Source organism: Lynx canadensis, chromosome E1 (assembly GCF_007474595.2).
Source record: "Lynx canadensis isolate LIC74 chromosome E1, mLynCan4.pri.v2, whole genome shotgun sequence".
Taxonomy (NCBI): domain Eukaryota; kingdom Metazoa; phylum Chordata; class Mammalia; order Carnivora; family Felidae; genus Lynx; species Lynx canadensis.
This window is the reverse complement of record NC_044316.2, coordinates 58846626-58867669: the sequence shown is the minus strand read 5'-3', so window position 1 is coordinate 58867669 and position 21044 is coordinate 58846626. Positions and strand designations below refer to the sequence as shown.

The window sequence follows — 21044 nt, the reverse complement described above, 5'->3', positions numbered from 1 at the left end:
TTCTCCAGGAAGACCCTCAGCGGGCAGTGATGGTGATCTTGCGTCTCGGGAGTCACGTGGCCCCTTGTCCGTGCGGGCCGCAGCAGGGCTGGTGGCTCTGCCAGCCGTGGGGGTGACGTAAGTGCACAGGCACGTCCCTCGCTGCACCCCACGCATCCATCGTCCCCATCGTTCCCATCGTTCCCCCTTTTGGGGCTGGTGTGCGAAGCTCACTAGGACCTTAGATGCACCCCAGCCCCACGCAGCCCCGCCCCCTTGGTGGAGTGAAGGTCCAGAGGCCTTGGGTCAGCATGCCTGAGTTGGGTCCTTCCTCAGTTCCTGCCCCCACCCAATGGGCGTGGCTTTGGTGAGTCACTTAATTCTGGGCCCCCACTTGCTGTCCCCAGGGGGTGACAAGAGCCTGTCCCCAACTGGTGTCCAGGAGGCCAGACCCGTGAGGTGTGAGGTAGATTGAGTGTCGGGAACCACTTGCTCCCACTCGCTCTGTGGCCCTGCTGACTCGCTTCTTCAGGGACGCCCGCCCCCAGGATCCAGGCCCCCACGTGGTGGGCCGTGCCATCGCGGGGGGCGCAGGCCCAGGCCCAGGCCCGGGGAAGGACAAACTGTGTCCTCGCCTCAGGCGGCGAGTTGTGTCGTTTAACCACGGCGGCAGGAAGGGCAGCGGGGGCCCCTGTGGTCCTGGGCTCGTCCCCCTCCGAGCAGAGTGGCTCTTCCCGCGCGCAGGGGGGGAGCCCACTCGCGGGGCCGCTCTGAGAGGAGCTGAGGCACCGGAGGGGCCGAACCACGGGGAGCCCCGCCCCACCGCGCAGACCCCACCCCCGCCCCGACAGCCCGCCGCAGCCCCCCCCCTCCCGAGACAGCCCGCCCCAACCCCCGCCCCGCAGACCCTGCCCCTACCCCGCAGGCTCCGCCCCCTCCTGAGACAGCCTGCCCCAACCCCACACAGGCCCCGCCCCCTCCCGAGAAAGCCCCCCCGCCCCCGCAGACCCCGACGGCCGGCCCCAGCCCCGCCCCCCCACAAGCCACAAGGCCGCAGCAGTCACCTCTGCACTTGTTTATTGTCATGAACAGTTGTCGTTTGCTCTTTCACTCCGCAATTCTCATTTGGTAAATAATAGAGATAAACGAACTTTCAGGGCCTGCTCCGTGGAGCCCCGTTAACTCCATGATTGGATTTTCGCTTCAGACCCGGGATGGCCCAGCGGCCCGGCGCGGGGTTCCGGAGGGGGCACAGGGCCCCCCCGGCGGCGTGCAGTCCCCTGCACCACATCCACCCGGGTTCAGCTGCCGGGCGCGACCCTGTCCCGGCCGCCTCCCGGTTCACGCCCACATCCCGCGGCCGCAGAGCCCGGCAGCGCCGTCCCCGGAAGCGCCCCTGGGTAGGGCACCTAAACTTCGTCACCGCTGGGACGCACATTCCCGTTATGGCCTCTTATTGGCAGAATTAGTTAAGCCAGCTCACTGCTCTATCTGAATAATCTTGATTCCCAAGGAAAATGGAAAAAATGCTTTTCAGAATATCATCATTGTGGTTTGTTTTACAAGCGCTGTTTGTAACCGCTTAGCACGTTCTCTATTGTCCTTCTTGGGGCTAAACCGTCCCCGTGGCTCCGAGGTGGTGCCCGGATACGGGCAGACACGCGCACACCCGTGTGCGGACATGCGCAGATGCCCTGCCACGTGCTAACGCAATCACCAAGCAATTTTCCTGCTTTACTCACTGCAAGACAGGAACTTCGCTCGCACCAGCAAGTGGCCGCAAAGGCGGTCCACCGTTCACCACAGGCACCGGGGCCCCGGCTGCCTCCGCCCACGTGCAGGCATGCGCTGCACCAGGCGAGGAGGCCGCGGGCCACACAAGCGCATACTCTGTGTTGGTTCCAGTGTGGAGACCACGGGCCCTGCACATGCACGTACACCCGTATGGGGCGGCCACAGGCCTGAGCGGCTGTCACTGCACCTGCCTGGGGAACAGCAGCACTTGAGAGAGGCAGGCCCTGTGGCCTAAGGGTGGTGGCCAAATCGCCAAGGACTGGCCACACATGTCGAAAGCCACAGGCCCCTCCTGCTAGCGGGTCTGTGGTGACTGGGGCTTGTGCAGGGAAGGTGGGCTGTGTGGGGGAGGGGCGGCGCCGGCCCTCCTACGGTCTGGCCACGAAGGGCCCCCGTGGGCAAGGACTGGCGGTTGGCAGGAGGCTCGGGCTGTCTCCTTGTGTGCGTGTGGGCTCTGTCTCTTGAATCTCCCGCCTCTCCCAGCCCGCTTGGAAACCCCCCAGGAGCGCGTGTGCAGAAAACGGGCCGGCTAGCTTGCAGCCAGGGGAATGCGGCCCAGGCTGGCTCACGGCCAGGCAGCAACCCAGAGACCTACGTGAGCCCCAGCGCTGCCCCGTCCGCCAGGGTGGCTGAGCCCTGGGGAACGGCTTCTGTCTCGGAGCTTTCGTGGAGCCAGTGCTCGGGTCCCTCGCCAAGTAGAACGAGTTGTTTCCCCCTTTAAAAATCTCAGAAGCAAAACAGGACGGGAAGGGTGCTGGGACGTTTCGGCTGTCCCCGGGCTGTCACACGGCAGGACTCTACCAGAGCCCCCTTCCCTGGGCTCCTGGGCGTGACAGCGACCACAGACGCACAGACAGACAGCGAGGGGCCTCCCGGAGCCCTCGGCAGCAGGTCAGGACCAGTGTGGAGGGTGGCGCGGCGGGTCCACTATGTACATGGAGGCCTGGCAGGAGGGGCGCCCGCTATCTGGCCCGCTTCTCCACCGAGTACACGGAGATGTAGTAGTCGTTGCTGCCCACGGCCAGGTGAGGCTGTGGAGGAGAGCAGGGCAGGTGAGCGGGCGGGGCGCCATGGGCCTTCTTCGCCCCCACCCCACCGCGGCTCTCAGCACGGGCCCCGCAACCCGAAGCAGGGACTCTCGGGCTCCCCACGGCTCCCCGCGGGGATGGTTCCGGGGACCGGAGCCCCGCACCTCATGAGGGCTGCTGGCAGAAACCACAGACTAGGGAACGATCGTAAGGGATGGGCGTGCGTCACAGATCTGGGCTGCTCCTCCCTGAGGAGCACAGGCTGGGTGCCCTGGCCCCCCCTCACTGCAAGGTTTCTCCAGGGCTGGTGTCAGTTCAGGGGCCAAAGGTGATGGGAAGGGCAGGGCGGTTTCCTGTGCTGTAGCCCACGATTCCCTGTTGATGGGGGAACCCGGTGCTGCTTCTGGAGGCAGTTTGGGGGCCATGACCCCCCGAGACCCTAGGACCCAAGAAATCTGGTTTCGTGCCATGCCATTCTCAGACACGGGGAGGGGGAGGCCTGGGGCGCCCTGCGGGCTGATTGTGGGGGCGGGGCCAGGCTGTAGCCCCACCTGCCTGTCCCGAGCTCCCCCGTCCCTCCCGTGTAGCCTCCAGTCCCCATGCCCCCCCCGCTATTCCTTGCAGGTCCCTCCGTATTGCCCTGTGTCCCTGCGTCCCCCCTGACCCCTCCCACGGCGCCCCCGGCCCTGTGTGCAGATACAGACCCAGTGCGGGTGGAAGGCCAGGCAGCTGATGCCCCGACGCGCTGGCCCATAAACCCTCGTAGTATTGATGTTGTTGATGAGCTCCCGTTCCCGCTGTAGATGGCCGTGACACTGGTTCATGGAGCCGCTGCACACAAGAAGGTCTGGCGTTAGCCTTCCTGCTGGGGTGGTGGCTCAGAGGGCGAGGCAGAGGCGGGGCCGGTGCAGGTGGGGAGGCAGAACGCGGCCACAGGGGAGGGCCCTCTCTCTTCCTACATCGGGCCCCGTCCCAGACACGGGGCTGACCTGCCCGCCATCACCCAGGCACGAAGGGCCCCACAATTATGTGGCTCCGGCGTGCTCTCCTTCCCAGGCAAGAGGGGGCATAGCGCCTGCTGTTTACACGGAGGCCCGAGGCTGACTTTGGGTGCTCTGAGATGGTCTGGGCAGGAAAGGGCCCTCATTTTCTCTTAGCTTGGCACCTACCAGGCGATAAGGTTTGCCTGGGGGTGGATGTCGAGGGCCGTGAGCCCCTTCACGATCTGAAGGACGTTCACAGACTCCGGCATCCGAGGATCGAAGAAGCGCACGTCTCCGTTGACACTGTTGGGAAAGGGTCACTCTGGTAAGGCCGGGGCGGGCCAGCCCCCAGGCAGAGCGCACGCCACCCCACCCCACCCACTGGCCTTCACAACCAGGACTGGCGCCAAGCACCCCCCCCCCCCCAGACTCCTCTCCGTGGCCACAAAGGGCTCTGCCTCTAAGGCAGGAAGTAGCAGTAAGTGAAGACACGGGGGAGGATGTGAGTTATTGGTTTCATTTCTAGTCCCGGAGATTAGATTCTGTGCAGCCAGGGATGCGGTTACAGGACGGGGGGGGGGGGGGGGTAGGCCGGAGGCCGCACGTCACCCCTGGAGGCCACCTTTCCTGCCCTTGGTCTCTGGTGGGCGTCGTTCTAAGAGCTATGTTCTGTTTTTATATTACAAACAAGGGAAACAAGCATCTCTTGAAGAAATGGTGTGTCTTTGTAGCAGTAAATTACATTTGTTGTCCCTTAACAGGCAAATAAATATTCGCTGCTCTCAGTACAGAACTTAGCAGGCAGCAGAAATGGATTTATGGGTAGCCGATGACTCGACGCGGATATCCCACAGCCAAGGGCTGGCAGGTGGCCCGCCCCTCTCCCTCGCACACCCGCAAGCCTCCACCGAGCAAGCCTCTCGCTACCAGTGTGAGGGACCCGTGTGTCCCTGCCCTCCCGCTGCCCCTGACTTTCTGGGCCAGTCCCAGAGTGGAGGTATTACTTGCCCTGCCATGCCATCCTTTCCCGGCTGTTTAAATACCATGGACATATTTAAATGGAGGAGAAAAATAATGTTTTCACAGCAGAATGTCTCATAAATATTCCCTGCTCATTACCTCACGCTCATGATGTGGCCCTCGGGGTGCTTCTGGAGGTAGGCCTTCACCACCCAGGGCCGTGTGCTCCCGGTACGTCATGACGCGGCTGGAGGGAGGACGATGGGGTCAGAGCTCTGGGGGCCGCCTAGGCGGGGAGGGGGCTGCCGGCAGGGGTGGGGATGGGGGGCAGGGGTGCCCGTTCACTGCCCACTGCAGGACAGGAGCGGGAGCTGAGAAGCCAAGGGCGCGACTATCATTTTGAGCAGAGAGAACCGCGGGTTTTATTCACGGCTGTCAGGAGCTGCCGTGCGCCGGGGTCAGTCGCCCCACCCACCATTCACCGTGATGTTGGGACGCGGTTGGGGGGGGACACGGTCGGGCCCCCCCCCCCCCCCCGGGACCACAGCACGGCTGTCCCGGAGCTCCCCGGACAGGGCACCACGTTGAGCACTGGCCACCCCGAGACTCTGGGGGTCGGGAATGAGGACCCCAACTGAGAAGCTACTGAAACACAGCCCTGGTGGGCGAAGGACGCACAGGGCTCACAGCGATCCCCAGGTCACAGGTGTGGTGCACGGACGGCCCCGGGTCAACCGGCCTCAGCGGCAGGGCCACTCCATGACCCTCGGCTCTTTTGGGGCCAATTTGCCAGTTTAGTGCCTGCCCGGTAGCTGTTTAACACGACGGCCTGACGGAGGTGTGACCTCACAGTGCCCCCTTCAAAAGCGCACAGTTAGTGGGTTCGGGGTGGTCACTTCGGCTGCCTCCCCGCCCCCCACGATGGCTGCTTCCTGCAGTGGTGCCCCGTTTTCCGGGGGACCCTCTGCAGAGGTGCCGCTGAGCCTCGGGTCTGATGCTGGGAGGCCCCACCTGACGTGGCCCAGCTCGCACCCAGTACCCGCCTCTGCGGCAAAACGGCCCGCCTGGTGGCTGGTCTCACGGGGCTCCCCTGGCCCAGCGGCCATGCACCTGCCCACCTGCCGCCACTCCGTCACCCCCTGGAGGCCGGCCAGGTTTTTGGGGGCAAGGTGGGTGTGAATAGCACATCGTGCCGGGGTCCCCAGGAGACTGTGCTGCCGTTTGGCCAGCCGTGGGGCTCGGGCGGAGTGACTGCCACCTGTACCTCAGCTCTCTGCCCACCAGCCCGGCCCGACCTGGCCCTCGGCCTGGGACTGAGTGGCGGTCCCTGGGGCAGTCACAGACCACGCAGGTGGCTCAGTGCCACACGGTGCCCTTGTGGACCGCTCCCATGACAGCTCTCCCTGGCCAAGCACCTCACGCAGGAGGGAAACCGAGCTCACAGAGGACAGGGCCTTGCCAGGCCCCGCTCCCCGCTGATTTCCTACTCCGCGTGCCATCGAATTGTGGCCCTGTGGGCTTGGGTGGGGGGCTTCGTTCCGGGCCCAGAAGGCGGTGGCAGTGGTGTCCACAGCGTCTGGGGGTGCTGGTGGGGGGGGGGGGTGGGTGGCGGGGGCCGGATTACCATTCACTGAGCGCCATCCTCCGGTCGTAAACGCGGATGGAGCCGTCGCCAAGGCCAGCCACGATGAGGGAGCGGTGGGAGTCGCAGGACAGGCTTGTCACGCAACTGTCAGCGCCCGTGGGGATGTCCTGGAGCCAAGCACAGGGACTGCGGTGAGCCCGCCTGCGGCCGCCCGGCACGCCATGTCCTCCCGGAGTCAGGGACCCCCGCCTCCTCCTCCAGCGGGGAAGCCAGCGAAGGCCCATGGAGCCCGAGGGACTGGTGGGGGACCCGGGCTGAGTCAGGCCCACACCCACCCGAGAACCGGTCCCCAGCCGCACACATCTCCGGAAACGGCTCTCGGGGCCAAGCTTTCGAGTGTCTCCCTCTTTCCTAGAGCGGAAGCACGTTTTGGTAGAAAGGGATCCTCCGAATTAGTTCGGGAAAGGGCCCGGGGAGCTCTGCCTCCTCGCCTCTCCTCCCGGCAGCTGTAAATGCTAGAAAAGGCCAGGGGTGACGAATGCTCGGCAGGAAAGAGCGGGAGACAAAAGGCCGCACAAGAGGGAAAGTGCTCTCCCGTTGTTGGAGGTCTGCTGCCAGTGGGCACACGGGAAGGAAATCCGACACGTACGGGGACAGGAATCTGATCCGCTTACAAGGCAACAAGACACCGGACGAGACACACCCAGGTGGCTGAGCTGAAAGGTGTGTTCTGGGGGCACAGACTCCTGAGTAAGGGTTGTGAGCAGGGGGGGGGGGGCGGTGAGGGGTTCCCCGCTGCAACAGGAGGGCCGCAGGGGCCCCGGGAAGTAAGTGTGACAAAAGCCAACTGTGCCATCGCAGGACCCGGGCACCGGACAGACAGAGGTCATCTCTACCGGGTGGCCCCCTGGCAGGGGACCAAGGACGTGGCAGGGCCTCACGGCGGCTCTCTGTCCCTAGCCCGCCCTCCTAGGGCTTGGCGGGAGGCCCAGGGCCGTGGCCGGGGAGGCCGGGAGGACAGAGCTCTGGGGCCTCAAAGCCACAGCCAGCACCGCTGCCCAAAGTATCAGTGGCCCCGAGCTGTTTGCGGCCCTTTGCCCCCTGGCCTCTCCGCCAGGATGTCTCGGTCAAAACCAATTCACTACTCTCTCTGTTGATTAAAACGGGAAATAAAAGATGCCTTAAGAAGGACACAGTGAATAATTCATCGTTCCAAACTTAAAATGCTTTCCCCCTGCTGCTTTCTGATATTCCCTAATTTGCATGGATAAAATAATATTTGGAAGTAATTAGGACCAGCAGAGGCTTAATCATGCTGCCAGGCAGGGTCGGGGTGTCACAGTGGACGTGCATCAAGAGCAATTAGCCTCTGAAGGCTTGGGGGCGGGCCGCACTCCCTCCCCGCTGGGACCCCTGTTCCTGCCTCTCTGTGAGGAGGGCCTGTCTGGGGGGGCGGGGCGGGGGGCTGTGGTTACCTGTACTTTCATCTCGCGGTCCGTGTCCCAGATTCGGACGATCCGCACGTCCCCCGAGCTCATGAGGAGGCCAGTCTCCTGCTCCCAGTCTACCACCATCCCGGCTCCTGGAGAGACAGAATGTTCCGGTGTCACCGCTGGAGCCTGTCCCAGGCGGCCAACCTGGCACCAAGGACAGCCACGGCCGGGTCCCCGACCCCACGAGAACTCCAGGCCCCGAGTCTGGGTCGGGCAGCAGTTTGGAGCCCTCTCCAGATCCCCGCTGGGCCCAGGCATCTGCCTGAGGACAGCACAGTCCGAGGACCGTTTGTCTAAGCTGTCCCAAAGCTTCAGATGTGGGCGCGGAGGCGCTTCTCTCGACCCCGTCCAAGGTCACGGACGCAGCTTCTTGGGGTCGAGCAGACCGGGCCGCGTGTGAGGCCACGCTGGGACTGCACGTGTTCCTAAAGTTGGCACCTAAACTTCACGGGGGGGGACCCCAGTTAAAACAAGGTTACATTTTAAACATACAGAAGAGAACACGACAGAAATCCCTGACCCACCCCCAGATCTAGTGGTTGAGGTGCTCTGCCGTTTTCGCCCTTTTGAAAAGAAGTACAGATGAGAGAGTATAAAAAGAAGCATAATAAGTGAGATTTTAGACACAGCGCGAGCCTCACTCGCCCACTCTGATGCTGAACCGTCCCAGGTCGAGGGCATCTCCCCGAGCCGGGCTCCGTGCGACCCCCACCCAGGTGCACCTGTCCCACGAACTAGGACAGCTTCCATCAACGCCACCAACTTCACTAGCGACCTCGCTTTCCTGTACTGTTTGTCTGTAGAGGGCTTATCCCACCCTGTATGTAGGGGTCTCGTTAACTCATTTAACCGTTTGTTTTGCTCTTCCCTGATTCTGGAGACCACGGCTCGAGCGACGAAGTCTTCCGCGCCCCTGTGTGCGCTCGGGAGGGTGGCACCCAGGCAGGGGCGCGGCTCCCGTCCTGGGGTTCACTGCCCCCAGCCAAGGCCACATCTGCAGCGTCCGTGGACACCGAGGTTGCCCCACGTCCCGCGGTCGCTGGTGTTGGCGGTATTCCTCCTCACTGGACCGCGTGTGCTGTGATGACACATATTGTGACGCCAGGGTCTTGTTCTGTCACTTATGAGGTAACTTTGTGTTCTTTTGCTCACACGGGAGTCTGACGTCACATTTGTCAAACCCATTTCCGTGGCGCTGTGGCCCCTTCCTCCCCCGGAAGCCCCGTTCTCCCCGCTCTCAGGCTGGACGACCTACCTCCTCCTTCCTTTCCGCTGCGTCTGCTTAGGGTGGCGGACCTCCCGCCAGGCCCCGATGACCCTTTCAAACCCCAACCCTGCTGTGTGCGCACAGGGCCCCCCACCAGGTACCCCCCCCCCCCCCAGCAGTGCTGGGAGGGGGAGCCGGGCCCAGACCTCGGACAGACTTATAACCACAGACAATGTGGCTCAGCTGTGGAAATCTCGTAAGTGCCATGGGCTTGTGAAAGAATCTGCAGGGAGAGATGGAATTTGTTGGGCACGGAGTTTCCTTCTGGGGGGTGAGAATGTTCTGGAACTAGATGGAGGGTGGTTGCACATCATGACTGCACTAAATGCCACAGAATTGAACACTTTAAAATGGTTAATTTTCTGTTATGTGAATTTCATCTAAATAATAATTTTAGAAAAGGAAAGAAAAAGAAGAAAAAAAGAAAAGGCAAGCGGGACGCCCCTACCAGGCTCCAGCTTTTGCTCTCCTTGACCAGACGGTCACCTGTCTGTACGTGGAGGCAGGGCCCTGGGCCCTCCTGCCGAGGGTGGTCCACATGCATCATTACTCAAACTCGGCTGTAACCATTCAGGAACCAGTTCAGAGGCCTGAGAGGGCCAATGGTGGCCGACCGACGTGGCCTGCCTCACCAGTGTCCCAGGAACCGTTCCCGCCACGGGCCAGGGTAGGGAGGGAAACGGACCCTGTCCACCTGTGGGCCTTCTCTCTGGAGTCCCTCACATGATGGGGACCGGATGTCCTCATCCAGTGGAGACGCCAGCCTCACGTGATGAAGGTCGGATGGCCGTGCACAACAGGGAGGGACGGCCGGGCAGCAGATAACTTCGCACAGAGGGAGATGGAGCCTAGGTGGCTCTGTCATTTGGTCGTCAGACTTCGGCTCAGGTCATGATCTCAAGGTCCCTGAGTTCAAGCCCCGCATCGGGCTCTGCGCTGACAGCTCAGAGCCTGGAGCGTGTTTCGGATTCTGTGTCTCCCTCACTCTCTGCCCCTCCCCTGCTCTCTGTCTCTGCCTCTCTCAAAAATAAAGATTAAAAAATAAATAAAATAAAATAAAATAAAATAAAATAAAATAAAATAAAATGGAATGCTCCTGTTAGCAGCAGTAACAATAATATGATCAAGAATAAAAAGGAAGCTGGTTCACGGCCCTGAAGACCCAAGTCTAAATGCGGCTGGACAGTCAAGTGTGGTGAGAGAGAGTGGAGAGGTTGGACGGCACAAACGGGTCACAGGAGGGAAGGTCTGCCTGTCTTCGTCCAATAGACAACAACATGCCTTCACACAGTAAGCCTCTGCACGTCCCTGGGACCGACGAGCTGGCAGACCCAGCAATCACACGACGTGGACGCAGCCTTTCAGTGGGAGACACGGAGATGGGGCAGGAGGGCCGGCCCGGGGGAGGCCACGTGACGGGTTCTCCCAGCGGCGGCTCTTCTGACCCAGGCCAATTTGACGCCCACTCCCTTCCTGTGATTCTGAGCTCACTGGCATGGGGGCCCCTGGCTGCCGCCGTCCCCACATGGGAGGGACACTGCCACACTGATGGACAGCTGCGTCGCGCCTCAGTGATGAGCTGTCAGTGCCAACGACAGGGCAGTCGGTCCTGGGGACCATCCTCGGAAGGGGCCACCCCCCAGAAGGGATCACCCTTGGAAGGGAGAACCCTCAACCTCAGAAGGGACCAACTTCTGGAGGGCACTGCCCTGGGGAGGGACCACCCTGGGGGGGACTATTCTTCTGGACGAGACCCACTGTGCGTCACACCCGCACTGACAGGCACATTTTCTTCTCACGACACAAGGATCATCTGCACTCCTGGCCGCGCCTGGGCCATTCCAGGACAAAATCCACGGACCAGGCGGCTTGAACAAGACGCTGATTTCTCCAAGTCCTGGAGGCTGGACGTCTGAGGTCAGGGCGTGGGCAGGGTCGGGTCTGGTTGGCAGACAGCAACATTCTCTCGCATGTCCTCATGTGGCAAGAAGAAAGATGGGGTGTCTCTTTTTACAAGACCACTGACCCCATCATGGCCCAACCACCGTGACCTCATCAAGCCCCGATCACTCCCAAAGGCCCCCTTCTCAATCCCATCATGTTGGGATTAGGCTTCAGGAAGTGGATTTTGGAGGCCATGCACATTTCTGAGGACAACGACTTCCCCTGGTTTGATCGGCGGTAACACTGAGCCATGTGTACGAGCCCACACGCCCCTAGAACCCTTTGATGCATGGCCGGAGCGGGAGGTGATGTAGGGGTGACGTCAGCCAGCACAGGTGTGTGTGACCGCCCCTCCTGGGGAGTCCGCACCTGAGGGCACCCAGAACTGGCCCTGTGCACACCTACCCTCGGGCCCCCAGGTCGACGTAGGCCCCGGGTTTCTGCAACAGCTTCAGCTTTAAGAAGCATTCTTTGTAAAATTTGAAAATGAAAAGTAACTTGCTTTGTATAGACTCTGTAAGGCTTTTTAAAGAATACGCAAATTCACACGTCCAAAAGCGCATCGGTCGGACCACAAGCCCTGGGCCTTAGCCGGTAGGGCCGTGGCCTTCGGGGAGGGGCGGGGGGAGCACGAGCTGGGTTTGGTGTCCCGCCGCCTCTGTGCCCACCTGAAAGCCCAGCTCCTGGCCTCTACCAATGACAGAGCTTAGAGAGTCTGATTACCAGGTTTCCCCTCCTGACAGGGAACACGCATCTGGCCGTGTCACAGCCGCGAGGCTCACGGGCTCCCTGATCCGTGGACCCGCGGGTGGCCGCTGCTGTGACAGAGAGCACACTGCCCGGTGCTTGCAGACGTCCTTGGCCGTCCACACGGCGCTCTGTGCACAGCCCGCCGGCAACTGAGAAGCAGTGTAATGAGTGTGTAGCCAGATGGCATCTGGAAACATGGTGCCCGTGCCTCAGCACATGGTCTGGGGCCACGTGGACGTGCGGAGAGGGTCTGGGGTGGGGTGGGCGAACCAAGGACTGGAGGCCGGAGTCGCAGCTCCCTGCACGGGGAGAGAGAAACGGGCTTGCTCCGTGTCGTTCTGGACGCAGGCCCGGGCTCGAGTGAGGGGGGCGGCGGGCAGCTTGCTTCCGGGCACGTTCTTCTGGTGGACCCCACGAGTCTGACGCTCTTGCTCTGACTCAGCTGCCTCTCCGAAGACGCCTCAGATACAGTCGCCTGGTGCCGACACCACGGGCCTCGCGTTTCCGTCTGGCCGGCGCTCCGGCGGGGCGTCCGCTCGGGGCCCACCCGAGGCTCTCACCGCGAGGAGAGGATGTGGATCTCGTGGGCTCTGGTTTCCTGTTAAACTCGAGCCTCTGTGAAGCCAAGCAGGTTCCGGTTGAAAGTAGCTGAGAGCACGTGGGGCAGCCAGCGGACTAGAAAACGCGCGGCAGCGTGCTGCAAGACGGCGGGGTTTTCTCCCGAGCGCCGGGCACCGCGTCCGGCAGGCAGATCCTTGCGTGTGCAGACGAATCTGACCTCGGGTAGGATTTACACGTGCCTGGAAGGTGGTAACGGTCATATTCTCTGAACCCTGACCCTGAGGACGCATTTCACAGAGGGACAGCCCTGGATGCGGAGCTCCCACTGGCCCAGTAAAGCCACCGCCCCTCCTCAACGCGGGTTTCCTGACCTGAAAACCAGGTACCAGGCAGTCCTGCTCCAGAGGCGCCGGAGAGGGTAACGACGGGACAGCTGCACAGGGTGCCTCGTACGCGGGTGCCCGGGGACCTCGGCCAGCCTGCAGGGGCACATCTTTCCCACCTCCTGGCTGTGGTGAAGGACCTAAGGCTCAGGCTGGGTTTGGTAACTTCCACAGAGCAAACGACGGAAGCGAGGCGGAGTGAGGACCCCCAGTGAGGCCCACCCTGTATTACGGTCTGGTTCTCTGCTGCGCTGCCAGTCTGACCCTGATGGACCCAGGGACACAGAAAAAGGCTTATCCGACAACTCGGTTATTTCCTCGCTTTTAAACGGACAGAGTGTCATCGAAATTGGCCTCTGAGACGCGGAAAACGTCCAGCTTGCCCCAAGGACGCTTCCTGAGCACCGGCCAGGCCGGGCCCTGGACCCCAGGCGTGGCACACTCCCGGTCCCAGAGAAGTGGGAGCAGCCGGGGAGAGGGCACCTGGCCACCGCGTGTGGAGCGACAGGACGCCTCAACCCGTGCGGGTTGAGGGGGGAGCCCAGCCCAGGACCAGCAGCTGCGCGAGGGCTCTGGGCCCTCAAGGCTTCTCTCAAGGCCGGGGACAAAGCAGGTGCGTCAGCACGCACAGCCAGAGAGACCTCTGGTGGGTTTTGCACGAAAACAAAACCCAAAAAGCTAGGCGTGCAGAGCCCCCAGGGCAAGGGGCCAGTCCTCCGGGCACAGGCGAGAAGCATGCCCTGTGGCAAGGGGTCCCCCGCTCTCCTCCCGCGGGACACAGGTGCGGAGCCCCCTCATGGGGTCAGGCCCCCTCTGTGGCCCCACGGCCACCTCTTAGACATCGCCGGGTTTCAGAGACGCGGGTCGGCAGCAGAAGGACTGGGCTCAGGAAACGCTGCTCAGGAGCAAAATGATTCGCCTAAACTTACTTTCTGATCTGGAAAATGGGCCAAGACCACGTGAGAGCTGCTCTAGGGGGTGGGAGAAGATGGGGACATGTTCCCCATGTGTCAGGCTGGCAAGCCACCCTGTCTGAGAAGGGAGCGGGGGGCCTCCAGGCCGATGCGCCCTCCATGCCCCGCACAGTCCTCACGCACAGTGGGGCTGTTCACCGGCCCCCTCACGTCTGCCCTCCTGCACCGAGGGGGGCGCCCTTCCAGATTCTAGATCCGCCTGTGGTTTCTGGAGGAACAGGGGCCGCCATCAGCGCCGTTCCCGCACACCGAGCGCAGGCTGGCCAGCAGCTCCGGAAGCGGCCGGCGCGAGGCCGCTCTGCTGCCGTCACCGTCCTGGGCTTTTTGTGGTCCTCGCCCTGCTTGCTTCCTGGCCGCTCCCAGCGGATGAATGTAGAGCGAACCAAAGGCCCAGGGCTGGCGTCAGCGTTCACAACACGCCAGGCTGACGGCATGTTCTTGGCTCTCTGGGGCTGCCGAGGTACCAGACAAGCCCTGGGCCCTGTCCTGTCCCCCGGGCTCCGTCCCGCGCACTGACCCCGACCCCGACTGACAACCAAGCAGCTGGAAGCGACCCAGACCAGGTGCCGTCCGGCCCCTCGTCTGCCCCCAGCCCCCAGCCGTGTGAAGGCGGTCCTGAGGCTTTCAGAGGAAAGCGACCCTGCCGTTTCCCTGAGAAGCTCGAGTACTCTTCCCCAAAGAGCAGAAGCCTGTCTCCTGCTCCGGTTTTTCCTTTCCGGATCTTACACGCAGGGAACGTGGTACCAAAACAGCTCTTCACAGAACACTGAACTGTAAGTCCGTTATATCCGAAGGGACTTCTTGTTCTTACGCCTCGGCCCCCAGCGCCCCAGACCCACGGCCTCATCTGTCCTCCTGTGGAGGACGGCACCAGACCTTGCAAAGGGCTTCCGGGCACAGGCCGGGAGGCAGGCTCCTTTCCGCCTGACTCTGTAAATCACAGGTCTGGAATCTGCGCTGCCCGGACTCCCGAGGCCCCGTCTCCTCACAAGGCTCCCAAACGGTCAAATTAAGAGAGAAAAATGACTCGTTTAGAGCGTTACACATTTTATGTTTGCTAACCCAGTTTTACAGTTGTGTATCCAAGGGCAGCTGCGTGTGGGTGTTTTGGTAACCATTAAACTTATATGTGGATTTTTCAGATGGAAATAGATGCTATAACAAACTTGTATTAAATTCTGCAAATGATTACTTTTCAAAAGTTTACGTGGAAAAACCAATCTTGACCTGGAACGACTTCTCTGCTCTCATGAAACGTCCTTAAATAAAGCCCACAGGATGGAGTCCCTGCCTTCGGGGTCAGGGGGCCCAGGAGGTGAAACCATGAGGCCTCGGACCCGAGGGAGATTCCTCTCAATGGCTTTCCTTAAGATTTGGTCCCAGAGCCTTATGCAGCTACCCGACTCGACCCATGACCTCTGAGTGCTCACTGGCTGGTGTTCTTTTGTTCGGGAGAGGATGCGTGGACAGGACGGATAAGCCCTAGCCCTAGCCCTGCTGGCCCGAAGAGCGCCACGGGCCAGACAACAAATGCCACCACGCGGACCACAGGGGCCAGGCGCCCGCCCCCAGCCAGGGGGGTCACAGGCAAGAGTGAAGCGCTCACTTTCCTGCTTTGGCAGTCAAGATGGACGGGGGCCTTTCGGGCCAGACCTTCCAGGAGGCGAGGATGATGGGTCTGGAGTGAGGGTTAGGTGGCCGGCCAGAGCAGTCAACAGAGCCAAACCATCCAAGAGGTTTGGAAGAACACTCGAGTAGAAAGAAGCAGGAAGGGTGACGGGGGGAGTGGCCAAGGCCAAGCGTGCCACGGTCCGGAGCAAAAGGGCTGACCTCAACCAAACGTGACCTCACAAGTGGGAAAACACAATTGCCAGGGTTTTTGGCCCCCCAAAAGTCTCTCTCGAGGTGGAGAATCGGAAGGAGCTGAGGCACACCGTGAAGCCGGACCGAACGAGCTATTGGAACCCCCAAGTGCCTGAGTGCTTGTAAACGCCGCCGTGACGTCCACCGTGGCCGGGCCAGGAGGGCACCCGCTGTGGGGAAGGTGCTGTCGGGAGGGCGGGGATGGGGCCGCGGGGAGCACGGAAGGGAGAGCCCGTCCCCGACTCTACGCCAGAACATGTGCACACGTGTGTGCACGCGTGAGCCAGAGGTGCCGTGAAGCTGACGTGCGCTGACCCTGCGCGTATCTCACAAGACTTTCCATCCTGAGTCACAGACTGCGGAACCAGACGGCGACCTGGCCGCGGGATTCCAGCTGCGGACAGCTGCGTGACGGGCTTCCCGGCCAGCAGCTCTCCAGCCACCTGGTCACACCAAGTCTCCTGGGCCTGTGGGCAAGGGCCCCTCCTGTGCCCACGTGCACGCGTGCTCAGAGGACGGGCCTCGCCCACCGCTCCGGGGCGGACGGACACGGCGGGCTTGCAGGGCCGGCGGGAGAGCCACACGGGGTGGGCACACAGCTTTGAGAGCCGGGGAGAGGGGTTCGGGCCCCTGCCTGGACGGCCCCTGCAGGCCACAGCCAGAACTCTGAAGGGCCCTGCCTGGCGCTGCTGGGGGTGCCCCGGGTGCGCAAGAGTGGCTCTTGGCGTCCCCATTCCTTCTCTCCCTTCTCTCCCTGGGGTCTCTACCTGGGAGCTCCCGGGTGGCTGCGGGCGGGAGACAAGCTTTTGCTCTAATCCGGGAACACTGAGGCAGAAGCGAGAGGCCCGGTGACACACAAGTGGCCGTGTTGGGCCTTGGCGGTGGTGGGGTGGGGGGTGATACGGAGGACTGTTTTATTCCTCAGATAATTAAAACTCAGCGACGTTTTAAAGCAGTCCACAAGGAGACGTCCGCCCTGGAGCTGGCGCTGGGCGGCCCTCCCTCACGACGTCACCTCCCTGGGAAGCAACTCCCCAGGACGGGCGCTCTCACAGGGGAGAGAGCCACACAGATGACCGGCCGTGAAGAGAACGGCCACACGACAACCGGACACAGACGGGGCCACGTGGGAGCGGACACAGTCGCAGCCAGGCCGGACCGGGAGCACAGGGCAGGGGACTAAGCTGCTTCACCGTCAGCTGAGCAGAGAGACCGTGGCCCGCGGCTTGGCGTCTCTGGAACCAGCGTGCCAGACGGTCCACGTGCCACAGCAGCACGGTGAGCCCCGAGGGACCGGTGTGCGGCGGCAGCTGTGTCCCCCACCGGGCGAGCGTCCGCGGCCTCCGCCGTCCGGACAGACGTGCCCGCGTGCCACGGCGCTCGCCCCCGAAGGGAGCTCGCCTGGGCACGGGGCGCGGCCCCCAGGCCTTTCCCGCAGCGCCGGCTGCAAGCCCAGGACGAGGGTGAGGGCAGGTGCGCCCAGAGCCAGGGAGCCCTTCGGGGGGCCGCGTCTCCTGACCTGGAAGTGCTCCAGGGCAGCGGGGGAGAGCGGCGGCTCACAGTTGAGGCGGCCGGTGGGGAGCCACCGCCAGGGGGGGGGGGCGGGCGGGCAGTGAGGGGCCGCGCCGCTCCCGGGAGCACCCACCTCTGGTGGTGGGCAGCATGTCCGAGAGCCCCTGCCAAGCGGTCACCATCTCTGGGTTCTTCTCCAAATCCGCAAAGTTCTTCCAGACTCTGATGGCGCCGTCATCTTGGGGAGAGAAGGGGGGGAGGTGAAAACGCAGGCCTGGCCTCCGGCAGGCGGGAGGGAGCCCCCCCCGGGTGGCAGGAGACCACGCGGTCCCCCTCGAGGCGGCCTGACGCAGGAGCAGCGGGGGTCGCGCGTCGCCATCTCAGACTCCCGTCTGGGCGCAGGGGACCCGCCACTACTTTCGACTCTGGCCCCAGGTGGCTCCCTTCCTTGCAGTGACTCACCCGCACCACGAAGTCAGACCTCCGGCCGAGCCCCAGCTTGTGACCCCACGGGCTCCCTGCATCAGGAGGCGGGCTGGCCGCCCTCCCTGCCTGGACGCTCAGCACAGGGTTCTGCGAGCCTGAGTGGCGTAAGCGTGAGGCTCCACCCGTGTCCCTACGCCCCACGCGGGCCGCGCTCTCCGGACTCGCCGGCCCCTCACGCGTCGCCTCAGAGGTGGCTCCCGCCTGGAGGATGACCGCACGGGATGCCCGCTGACCCGTCCCGCCCGCACCCACCCGTCGGCTCGTCCCGGCCCCGGTCTCCTTGACAGTGAACTTACCCTGCTCTGGAACCCAAGCCCTCGTGCTGCTTCCCTGCTGGAACCCCCTACTCCTGGGGACCCTCCCCGGCGCCCGCCGTGCTGGGGATCACTCCCTCCTCCTCCTCCGCGGTGCTGAGAGGTGCTCAGTACGCCCCGTCCTGCAGCTTCCCGCACCACCGCCCCGCCCTTGTCCACCCCTTCACCCTGATGCCTGCGGCCAAGGGAACGGCTCTGGAGGTGGCTCGACTTTGTCTGGTCCTGAGGTGGCACTGCCTGGGGAGAGGCCGCCAGCGGGACCCTTCCCCGTGGGTACATCATTCACAGTGGGGCCCAGGAACCCTCTGAAGGGAAGGGGGTTCTCAGTGCAGTCAGCTCAGCTACGTTGATGGCTCAGAAGCTCAGGCCCAACACAGGCCGGGCCAGAATGGGGACATGCCCAGGACAGCACAGGACAGGGCAGGCCCAAGCTCAGAGCAGAGAGGGACAAGAGTAGGCTCAGGACAGGACAGGGACAGGGCCAGGACAGGGATAGGACAGGATAGGACGGGGACAGACCCAGGACAGGACAGGCCCGGGACAGGATGGGAACAGACCCAGGACAGGACGGGGATAGGCCCAGGACAGGGATAGGACAGAATAGGACGGGGACAGACCCAGGACAGGACGGGGACAGACCCAGGACAGGACAGGGACAGGCCCAGGACAGGGATAGGACAGGATAGGACGGGGACAGACCCAGGACAGGACGGGGACAGACCCAGGACAGGACAGGGACAGACCCAGGACAGGACAGGGACAGGCCCAGGACAGGGACAGACCCAGGACAGGACGGGGACAGACCCAGGACAGGACGGGGACAGACCCAGGACAGGACAGGGACAGGATAGGATGGGAATAGACCCAGGACAGGACGGGGACAGACCCAGGACAGGATGGGGACAGACCCAGGACAGGACGGGGATAGGGCCAGGACAGGGATAGGACAGAATAGGACGGGGACAGACCAGGACAGGACAGGCCTGGGACAGGATGGGGACAGACCCAGGACAGGACAGGGACAGACCCAGGACAGGACAGGGACAGACCCAGGACAGGACGGAGATAGGCCCAGGACAGAGAAAGACCAAGGATAGGACAGGACAGGATGGGGACAGATCTAGGGCAGGACAGGATGGGACAGGCCCAGGACAGGGACAGGATGGGGACAGGCCCAGGACAGATAAAGACCAAGGACAGGACAGGACAGGACAGGCCGGGACAGGCCCAGGACAGGGACGGGATTGGGACAGGCCCAGGACAGGGAAAGACCTAGGATAGGACACGACAGGACGGAGACAGACCCAGGACAGGATGGGGACAGGACAGGGACAGGCCCAGGCCAGGCTGAGGACAGGACGGGGACAGACCGAGGTCAGGACTGGGGTAATGTGGGAAATAAGCCTGCATGTCGACCTTGGCCCCCTCTCGTGTGCCCCTTCTCCCTGCCCACCTGTCCCATCCTGGTCTGTCACCCTGAAGAAGCACAGTTAGACCAACAGCGACCTCTCATTACCCAGAGACAGCGGAGTCCTGTCTTTAAACCGCTAAAGCAGACGCCTGTGGCTCAGGGTGGCGTCCTGGGAAGCCTGTTCCAGAGTGACGTGAAGTGACCCATTTCAGACCCCTCCACCTCAACTCCGAGGGCATCACGGGGGCCAGGGGGCCGGAGGCAGACAGCGCCTTTCCCGGTCAGGGGAGGTCCTGCCCAGAGCAGGAGACGGTCCCGGGACACCCCCGGCACTGGTCACCCTGCTTCCCTGTTTGTGGGCGAAGCCCGTTCCCTCCAAAACCTCCCACGTCCTCGGTGACGGTGGCTGTTCCTGTGAGCGGTGCCCCCTTGGCAGAAGAACCATCAGGATCAAAAAAGGCCGTGTATGAATATGTGCTGGGGTCTCCACGCTGGGTGTGGGGACCCGGCCCCACAAAGCCCACTCACCTGTGGCCGTGAGCAGCAGCGAGCAGTCCTGGCCATTCAGGTACTCCATGGCGGTGACCCTGGTATACCGAGGGTTTCCGTTGTGGAAGTAATCCAGCTTCTCCCCTTTCTCCCAGTCCCAAAAACTTCGGGGAAGGAGAGAGGAAGAAGGTTAGTCGTCAGGGAGACGCAAACGAAACGCACAGGGCGATCGCCCCCCACCTGCCAGGGTGGCCACGGCCAAAGCCACGAGAGCCACAAGTTCTGGCAGGGTGTGGACAAGCAGCCCTAGCGCACGGCTGCCGGGGGCTGGCTGGGGTGGGCACGGGGGCGCCCCGGGGCCTGGGGTCCCTCTGCTGGCCGCCCACCGAGAGGTCTGCCCACCCCTGTTCACGACCGCCAATGGGGGAAAGAAGCCGTGACAATGGGATGGACACAAGTCGACACAGAGGACTTGGCCGTGTGCCCGTAGACACAGAGCATCAGAACAACAGTGCCTATTGCTATTAGAGCCTTAATTATTAGGAACACACGACTGTCTACAGAGTCTAACATTCTGCTTCTACTTTACAGGAACTCTTAAAAACATAAACATACGGGTGGCTCGCAGTCATTTAGAATCTGAGGTCAAATTCAGCCCCTTTGGTGTCAGATATAAGCTGTTCCAGGACAGGTATCGAAAGATACCTGTCTCCCTTGTTATTTACTTTGTTGCTTCCTTTCGTAACAAAACTAAACCCAACGAACCATCAAGGTGGACTTAATCTTACGGTGTTGTCCTCCTCCAAGCTGTGTTGAAAGTAAACATATTTTTGAGAAATAAAAAAGAGAACCTGCCCTTAAGAACATATTGAAAAAATACCCCCAAAACTCGGGAAATGACCTGAGCGTCCCTTGCTGGATGGGGGATAAAGCTGGCTCAGCCACACACCGGGTATCGCCCGGCCTGGACAAGGAGGGACGCTCTGACACCTGCCATAGTGTGGACAGCCCCAGGGCACAGTGCTCAGTGGAAGGACCAGACCCGGGACAGGTGAGGTCCCCGGGGTCTCAAATCCAGAGACAGACAGCGGGACGGTGGGCGCCGGGGGGAGTGGGAGGGGGAGTTAGAGTCTAACGGGGGCGGAGTTTCAGATTTTCGAGACGGAAAGAGTTCTGGAGGCGGACGGCGGCAGTGGCCACGCTGTGTGAACGCGCTTGGTGGCCCTGAACTGGGCACTTAAACCCGGTTAGGATGCTGAACTGTGCTG

At 62.5% G+C, this 21044-nt stretch overlaps 1 protein-coding gene across 1 annotated transcript in view; it reads right to left on the bottom strand.

The window, feature by feature from the left end:
* Positions 1-1039: 1039 nt before the first annotated feature.
* RPTOR (regulatory associated protein of MTOR complex 1) overlaps positions 1040-21044 on the bottom strand; it is a 334568-nt gene continuing 314563 nt past the window's right edge. The window contains 9 exon segments of the mRNA XM_030297026.1: positions 1040-2804; positions 3506-3632; positions 3971-4087; positions 4904-4959; positions 4961-4991; positions 6369-6496; positions 7805-7911; positions 17210-17314; positions 19816-19940. Of these exon segments, the coding sequence (XP_030152886.1) occupies positions 2736-2804; positions 3506-3632; positions 3971-4087; positions 4904-4959; positions 4961-4991; positions 6369-6496; positions 7805-7911; positions 17210-17314; positions 19816-19940 (865 nt within the window). The 3' untranslated portion in view covers positions 1040-2735.